The sequence below is a fragment of the Chrysochloris asiatica genome, unplaced genomic scaffold (genome assembly GCF_000296735.1).
Source record: "Chrysochloris asiatica unplaced genomic scaffold, ChrAsi1.0 scaffold00123, whole genome shotgun sequence".
In the NCBI taxonomy this organism is placed as follows: Eukaryota; Metazoa; Chordata; class Mammalia; order Afrosoricida; family Chrysochloridae; genus Chrysochloris; species Chrysochloris asiatica.
The window spans coordinates 1,996,253-2,005,486 of NW_006408641.1; the positions used below are offsets into that span (position 1 = coordinate 1,996,253).

At 38.7% G+C, this 9,234-nt stretch overlaps 1 protein-coding gene across 2 annotated transcripts in view; it reads left to right on the forward strand.

Moving 5' to 3' along the window:
• The window catches only part of DPP10 (dipeptidyl-peptidase 10 (non-functional)), a 1,131,029-nt gene that overhangs the window by 565,981 nt on the left and 555,814 nt on the right, over positions 1-9,234 (forward strand). For both annotated transcript variants that reach the window (XM_006868717.1, XM_006868718.1), the window contains exon 4: positions 6,813-6,907. In XM_006868717.1, the coding sequence (XP_006868779.1) occupies positions 6,813-6,907 (95 nt within the window). The remainder of the gene's footprint in view (positions 1-6,812; positions 6,908-9,234) is intronic.

Genomic DNA, 9,234 nt, shown 5'->3' on the forward strand with positions numbered 1-9,234 from the left:
TGGTTTGAACCACAAGGTCGGCAGTTCAAGCTTACTTACTAGTGGCTCCTCGGAAACCCTATATAGGGTTGCTATGGGTTCATTCAGACTCAACAGCACTCAACAACAACAACCCCTGGTTAAATCCATCCATTTTTGGTAATTCTGTTATAGCAGCACTAGATAAACTAAGATAGCACTCATTTAGGGGTATGGCTGTGTGCCGTGGAGTTGGTTCCGAGGCTTTAAATCTTTATGGGAGCAGAGCGCCTCATCTTTCTCCCGTAGAACAGCTGGTAATTTCGAACTGCTGGCCTTGCAGCTTGCAGCCCGATTTGTAACCACTACGCTACCAGAACTCCTTTTAGGGGTATAGCTGACTAATAACACATGCTTATATCTCAGGATAAATAGACTAGGAAGTGACTCTATCCTGTCATACATTTGCATTAAAAAAAAAAAAAAAAAATACTGGCCTGGATATGGCCTCAGTATAAATTACTCTTAACTTCCAATGAGGTGAAAAGGAGGAAAGATTATTGAGTGAAAGCCCTGTATAGACATGTATAATGTTGTATTAAGTTTGTTTCAAGTACACCTACCTTAATCTTCCTGTGTTAATGCACTTTACTCATTGATCTGTTTCACTCATATTTCATCACTCATTAAGCAAAAATACAAGGTAGACAGATTTGAAATATAGTTCTAGAGAATAATTTATTAATCTAGTAACAGGAGTTTCAAAACCCTAAGATTCCACTAGTGATTATAAATCAAACAGTAAAGTAGCTTAAATATGAGACCCAGGAGACCAGATTTGAAAGAACAGAATTTAAACAGATTGATCATGGCATAAAAGTCATACAGATATTAGATGCTTTTAAAATAATTAATTCATTTTAGAAATATCTTTACAAAGTATTAAGCTGGAGAATTACACTTGAATTTCTGAAAGACGGTTCTCTTGCTAATGTAGTGTTGAAAGTGTATTTGCAGATCTAAGAGTATTTGCAGATTTCTAATCTCTGTAGATTTTCCCCAAGTTTAAATAATTATCCAGCATATTGTCTTTTTAAAAAGTCTGAGCATAGTATTTGTAGTCTTTAGGTTCTCAAATAAAACTTCCCTTTGTCCTACCTTGGTTCTAAAGGAAATAAAGACTAACTTTGATTTTTGTGCCTCTGTCCTGACCAATTACCTTATTAGGTGTTTCCTGTGTTTTTCCCAAAAAGGAAGACTATGGGACCATCTGCTATTTCATCTCTTCCATGGAAGAGGAGCTACAATTCAAGTTAAAGCTGCTCTCAGAGATCTGTTTTCATTCCAAGGCCACAGGCCTTGTGCTTTTCTTCTGAGAAAAGAGCCACTTGTTAAATAGCTTTTTGCTACATTTATCCCCGAGGTGAAAGGGAAGAGAGAAAATCTATTTTCTCTGGATCTGTTAGAAAGTGATGTATTTCTTACTGCTAACATGATGGTAATATTCACCAAAATCTAGAAGTTGAAAATATCCGGAAAAGTAGTAGAGAAAATAGAGGTTAGAATCCAAGGGAGGATTTGGAGTATTGAACACAGCAAACATGAATTTAGAGCATTAAGATAGGAGATCAGAACCAGTTGGTAAGACCAGATGAAGGAAAACAAGTAACTGAAGTTACTTTTGGCCTGTGTTCACAAACATGTGATAAAAGGAAAGAGGAAATAAATGTCCATCAAAATAATTAAAATTTATATAAACATGTTACTTACTTTGTATCACCAATAGGTAAATAAGAGAATCCAGCTTTTACACAGCTAATGACAAAAATTTATAAAAAGCTACCATTTTACTTCTCACATTAGCCTAACTTTTACTCCATACAATCTGTCTCATGTTGTATCTTCAAAATTCCTTGTCTCTTTTCCTCCCTTCCTAAATACCATCTGCATTTCTTTGTCCTCCAGGTCACAGTTTCCATCTATCACTGCCCCAGTGAATAGGGTCAGGAAGAACCCCATGTGTTCCAACCCAGAGACTATTTTGATTCTAATTGTTGTTGTTGTTGTTGTTGTGTGCCGTGGAGTCGGTTCTGACTCACAGCGACCCTGCACAGGGTTTCCAAGGCTGTTAATCTTTATGGGAGCAGAACGCCTCATCTTTCTCCCACGGAGCAGCTGGTAGTTTCGAACTGCTGACCTTGCAGTTCGCAGCCCGATTCGTAACCACTATGCTACCAGTCTTCCAAATGGAACACTGGAGAAAAAAACCCATGCCACTCTTTTATTGCTTCATCATATAAATTCTAGGTGTGCAAAAAAAGAAAAAAAGTGTACTAACCATCCCTCCCATGGTACTCTCAACTTCTTATCTAGGTTCAAGAATTCAATGCAGCAGGCACACAGAACTGAGGAACTCTACTATTATATGGGATTTGTTAGCGAAGTTAATGGGTTAGAATGCAAGATCAGAAAATGCTCAGGGTACAGTTCTTCCAGTCAGAGTCTCTCCTCTGCTGTACCCACAGACAGGTCTCTCTCTGACACTTGGTCCCTTGGCCTGGCCTCACACTTGTGTGTCTGCTGATAAATGTTTTCAGGGCACCCAACTCCACCATAAACCTCAGCCTGAAAGTACTTATCTCTAGCTCTGTGGATCAGCAAACCTAATTCCCCCAATTAAATGTCTGGTGGCACTCCACTCCACAAATGAGCCTCATGCCGAAAGGCACTCAGCTTTTCTTGCTCCAAGGGTTGGGAAGCCACTTCTTTGTCTCCTGCACTGCATCTTGGTTCTACTGTTGCTGCATCTCTAGCACTCCTCTCCTACTCACAACTTTCTGCCCCTGGATTGAGGAGGGTCAAGGAGCAGGGGTCTCTGGGTCCAAAAGACATGCTCTACTCTTGGCATTTTCTTCTTGATGGTATTGAGATTCCCCCCTCCCTCTATTCATATGGCTTATTGTATATATGCTAGAGTTCCATGTTTTTACAGTCATGATTAACCCTGTTAGCAATCACTCACAACTGAATCATATAATCCATCAAAATCTTCCCCCACCTTCTCTCACCCAGACCCATCAGAAAAAAGTTGTTCGGTGGGGCTTACAAAGACATGGCTAGAAGAGACTTTAAGTAATGACATGCATGACAAGGTGTTTCTGTTTATAATATTTTTATAGTAAGAAGGGTTGAGAATATCATTCTATCAAAAGTGTCAGACTTTTCCGTAAGTGATATAGAAGTTAATTTTCATAGCTCAGTATACAATACAGTAAATCCCTCGTGTGTGAACAAGAATCATTCGTAAGTAGATCTTTACGTTGAATTTATAAGTAAGTCAGAAAATGCTCATAAAGTTATTTAGCCTTACTTGAGTACAAGACAAGGATGGAAGTCTTATCCATGATTTAAAAGCTGCATGTATAGCAAGTGAAGGTAATTGTGGTGAATAATTTGTTGTAAATTGGGGTCAGTTCAATCATTTCAAAGTAAGGACACATTTATATAACATTAAAGGGCAAGTATGAGAGCAAATTATTGAATGATGCACAAAGCATCAAAAGAAAATGGAAGGAATACAGAATCACTGTACCAAAAGGAAATTGTTGATATTTAGCCATTTCAAGATGTAGCATATGATCAAGAGCCAATGATACCGAAGAAAGAAGTCCAAGGTGCATTGAAGGAATTGACAAAGGCCAAGGGAACTGATGAAATACAAATTGAAATCTTTCAAAAAAGTGAGGTGGTGCTGGAGGCACTCTCTCATCTATACCAAGAAACTTGGAAGACAGCTATCTGGCCGATTGATTGGAAGAGATCCATATTTGTGCCCATTACACAGACAGGTGACTCAACAAAAGGCGGAAATCATCAGACAATCTAAAGGTAATGCAGAAATGGCTGCAAGCTTGCATTGACAGATAACTTCCAGAGGTTCAAGATGGATTCCAAAGAGGACATGGAATGAGGGACATCATTGCTGATGTCTGATGGATCTTGACTGAAAGCAGAGTACCAGAAAGATGTTTACCTGTGCTTTATTGACTACACAAAGGCTTTTGATTGTGTGGATCATGACAAGCTACGGACAACATTGCGAAGTATAAGTATTCTGGAACACTTAATTGTGCTCATGGGGAATCTGTACCTAGACCAACAGGCAGTTGTTTGAACAGAACATGGGAACACTGGATGGTTTAAAATTAAGCAAGGTGTGCGACATGATTGTATACTTTCACTCTACTTATTCAACCTGTATGCTGAGCAACTAATCCAAGAAGTTGGGTTCTATGAAGAAAAACATGGCATCAGGATTGGAAGAAGACTCATTAACAACCTGCGATATGCAGATGATACAACCTTGCTTGCTGAAAGGGAAGAGGAATTAAAATATTTACTGACGAAGATCAAAGAGCACAACCTTTGGTATGGATTGTATCTCAATGTAAAGAAAACAAAACCCCTCACCACTGGACCAATAAACAACATTCTTATGAACAGAGAAAAGATTGAAGTCCTGAAGGACTTCAGTCTTCTTGGATCAACTATCAACACTCACAGAAGTAGCAGCCAAGAAATCAAACGACATACTGCATTAGGCAAATCTGATGCACAAGACCTTTTTAAAATGTTGAAGAGCAAAGATGTCAGCTTGAAGACTAAGGTGCACCTGACCCAACCCATGATGTTTTCAGTAACCGCATATGCATGTGAAAGCTGGACAGTGAATAAGGAAGACTGCAGAAGAATTGATGCTTTTGAGTTGTGGTGTTGGAGGAGACTATTGAAAGTGCCATGAGCTGCCAAAAGAACCAACAGATCCGTGTTGGAAGAAGGGCAGCCAGAGTGCTCCTTGGAGGCTGGGATGGCCAAACTTCGTCTCTCATACTTTGGACATATTGTCAGGAGGGACGAGTCACTGGAGAAAGATATCATGTTTTGTAAGGTGAAGGATCAGAGAAAAAGAGGAAGACCCCCAGCAAGATGGATTGGCCAAGTGGCAGCATCAATGGACTCAAGCATGGCAACGATTGTGATGTTGGTGCAGGATTGGGTAGTGTTTCTTTCTGTTGTGCATATGGTCACTATGAGTAGGTACCAACTCAATGGTACCTAACAACAACAACATGAGTTGTCTCTAAGTTCACAATTTGGGGGCTTACTGTGCTTGTGTTTCCATTATGCAGCTTAATGCGTTCAAGCTCTGAGAGACTGTAATTTATATAAACACAGTCAATATAAGTGGTGGAGTCAGTTCCCTTCATTATTTCTTTTCTTCCAAGCATAATCAGGGATTAACGTGTTGCCACTGAGTCAATTGGGACTCATAGTGACCATAGATGATAGAGTAGAAGAGCCCATTGGGTTTCTAAGGCTGTAATCTTTACAGAAGCCGACTGTTACATTTTTCTCCATAGAGTAACTGGTAAATTTGAATGGATAACCTTTGGGTTAGTAGCCAAGCACATGAAGCACTACACCAGTAGGGTTTCTTGGACCAGGAGGCTGTTGTATTTAAATGCCGTTGAGTCAGTTCTGACATTTATCAGCCTTGTATGGTGTGCTTCTGAGGAGCAGCTGATGAGTTTGAACTGTTAACCTTGTATTTCCAACAGATCTTATTGTCCAGTGCTTATCCTCTAGTATCACACTTGAACTCCCAGGGCTGGTGGTTGTTGCTGTTAAGTGCCATTGAGTTAGTTCTGACTCATAGTGTCTCTGTATAGGGTTTCTGAACCAACATTTCAGTCTAGTACTTACCCTACAGTGTTATACCAGAAGGGAGGTGTAACACTTATAGAAAATGATCAGTTGTGTTGTGAAGTGCCATTGAGTCAGTTGGTTATAACTGAGTAAAACTGGAAAGAAAATTGTTACTTAAAGAAGGGAAACGCTGAACTCCTTGACAAATTTTATTTGGCTAGCTTGACTGTAGAAACCCACCAAGGCTCTCAGCTAGATAAAGATGAGAAGGTCTGCTCCCTAAACACTTGCAGTCATGGTACTTCTATAGATGGTTCAGATCAACTAATGGCAGTGATTTTAGTTTGGTTTTGGGCTTAGATAACTTTTTACTTCCTGAGTATCCTTTCTGGGGCAGTTTTCCTTTAAGCTGGCATTTCTGGTCTGAGGTGTATTTAAGATGAGTTAATTCCCTAGCAAATGTGGCAGAAATTAACTCAAAATGTGTAAATCAGCACTTGTCCAAAAGTATTGCAAATTATTTATAAATGAAGACATCATTCTCTGAAAGTTGACAAAAAAGATGCAATCATATGCTTACAGCTTCTGAAATTTTGATATATGTACACACGGCCAGATAAAATACCAGCCTAAAATTCTCACTGCAAATGAGAAACAAAGTTGAACAGGAGCTGAGCATGTGTGAATGGACTAGATAAAGAATAGACCTGTTTAGACAAGATTCAATTTGAGTCACCTTAGAATTATGGCCAACTGGTAGCTGTTGTTATAAGTGAAAACACCTTAGATCATTCATCAGTAACAGCTTGCTTTGGAACCTGGAAGCCCTTCTCTTTGTTCTTTCTTTCTCACCTCTGAATGGAAAGCAGATTGTCTTCATATTTTAATTAATTTTCAATTGTTAAATCAAAGGATTTGAATAGCTCTTTCACTAACCTTGTTTTCATTGTACAATAGACCATGTGTTAGCTTGGCTTCTTGATCATTCAAGAGAATGAAAATGTGCTAACCACAGAAACCTGCACAGGTTGTTAAAGGCTAATAATAATTGTTCCCATGTTTCTGTTTATTGTGCACATTTACTCCTGGACAGTTATTATATTAACTAGTCAAGGTATGTGTCAAATGTTAATGTCTTGTTGTTGCAGATACAGATGTGGTGTATAAAACCAAGAATGGACATGTCATTAAACTGAATATAGAAACAAATGCTACCACATTATTATTGGAAAACACAACTTTTGTAAGTAATGAAAAATTAATTACTTTATACATTTCTGTACTGTTTGGAAACCTCTCTAGGTGTACTTAGTTCCCTATTCTTCTGCTCTAGCATTTGCATAGTATTACAGGTAAAAATTTAGAGCTGCAATACCATTAAAATCAGTAGGTCTGTTGACAGAAAATACCTATGAGCCATCTGCTTCATGTTTGCCACATTTACCCTTTATTGTAAATGAGTAAATGTTTCCAGAAATAATACTTGCTTACAGTGAGTACGTCTTCTGATATTTTCTATGTAAGATAAATCATACAGTGTCAAGTTTTTTGTTTTTTGTTTTAAATGTTTAGTTTTTAGGCCAAAATCTTATTACCTTTCCCTCCTTCCTAAAATTTTTATTTTTAGTATTTCATTTTATTTCCCCCTTAACTTTTCATTCCTCCTGATATTTCTAATTCTGTTGTTTTCTGGATCAGTCAGAAGACAGACTAAACTGCTCTTCTGCTGGAGTTCATATAATTTACTGTTAGATTTTACAATTATATCACCACTGTTCCACAATAATTATGTAAACTAGCAATGTTTAGATGTATGAAATATTTATAATGTCATTACAAAATGTGAAGAAATCATCTTTCTCGGTCATTATAATTGATATCCAGTCCTCTTAAGGTATGGAGATTTTTCTATTATTACTTAGTTACAAAGTCATAATGAATTAATATTAAAATTGTTCAGAATCTAGCTATCAAACACTGATAAATACACTACATGTGTTCACTATTTTATAGGGCAGTTAGTATATTTATAAACAAAGGACAATATATTGCTTATTTTGTTGTTGTGTAGTGCTGTCACATTGGTTCTGACTCATAGTGACCATATATAGTGTTTCTGAGGAGCAACTGGTGGGTTTCAACTACCTCCTTGAAGTTCAAATTGCCCTTGTGGTCCAGTGCTTAGCATATATCCCAGCACCATACCAGGAGTCCATAGTGTTTATTTTGTTTTTTATTTTAGTATCATCAAGTTGGTTTCTACTCATAGTGACCCTGAATAGAGTTTCTGAGGAGTAGCTAGTGGATCTGAACCACTGATCTTGCAGCTCAAACTGACATTGAAATCCAGTGCTTATCCTATACCACCATTAGGGAAGTTCATATAACACAGACAAAACAAAGCCTAAGACCTCAGTAGACATTTCATTGAAACAATGAACAAAACCAGTAGCTACATTATTTTACATATTCCTACTTTAAGACGCTCTGGTAGCATAGTGCTTACAAGTCAGGCTGCTAACCTCAAGGTCAGCTAGTTGAAAGCTACCAGCATTTCCGCAGGAGAAAGATGAGCCTTTCTGTTCTCATAAAGATGTACAGCCTCGGAAACCCTATACAGGGTCACTATGAGTCAGAACGGACTCCACCACACACCCCCACCACCACTTTAAATTTAAAGGTGTCCTGGTAGTATGTTGTTGCTGTTAAGTGACACTGAGTTGGTTCTGACCCATACCCACCCTAAATAATGTTTCCAAGGAATGACTGGTAAGCTTGAACCACCAACTTTGTGGCTCGAACCAACTTTGCTGTCCAGCAAATTAATCCACATCACAACACCGGGACTCTTGGTAATATTTGTTGTTGTTAAGTGCTGTCGAGTCAGTGCCGACCCATAGCAACCCTGTATAGAGTTTCCAAAGAACAACTGGTAAGCTTGAACCGTGACCTTGCAGTTCAAATGGTTTTGCAGTCTGGTGCATTGACCCACAGCATCATACCAGCATTGTTGTTGTTGTTAGGCGCCATCGAGTTAGTACCGACTCATAGCAACCTTATGCACAGCAGAGCAAAATACTACTTTCCAATCCTTAGCCAATCTCATTACTGTTGCCACGCTTGAGCCCATTGATGCTGCCACTTTGCCAATCCATCTCGAATTGGGCTGCTAGTCACAGGCCAGCAGCTAAAATCTATCATGTGCTTGCAGGAAGAAAGATGAGGCTTTCCACTCCCATAAGGATTTCCAGCCTCGGAATGCTACACAGGGTTGCTATGTGTGGGAACTGACTTCAGGGTACACCACCTCCACTTTAAATTTAGGAGTCCTGGTAGCATAGTGGATTACGAATCGTGCTGCTAACCACAAGGTCAGCAGTTCAAATCTACCAGTCACTCTGTGGGAGAAAGATGAGGCTATCTGATTCTGTAAATATTTACAGCCTTGGAAACTCTATATAGGGTTCCAATGAGTGGGAACTGATTCCACCACACAGACCACTTTAAAATTGGAACAGACAGTTAATCTTTATGTTTTATTATTAGTTGGCCATGTTGAAGAGATGGACT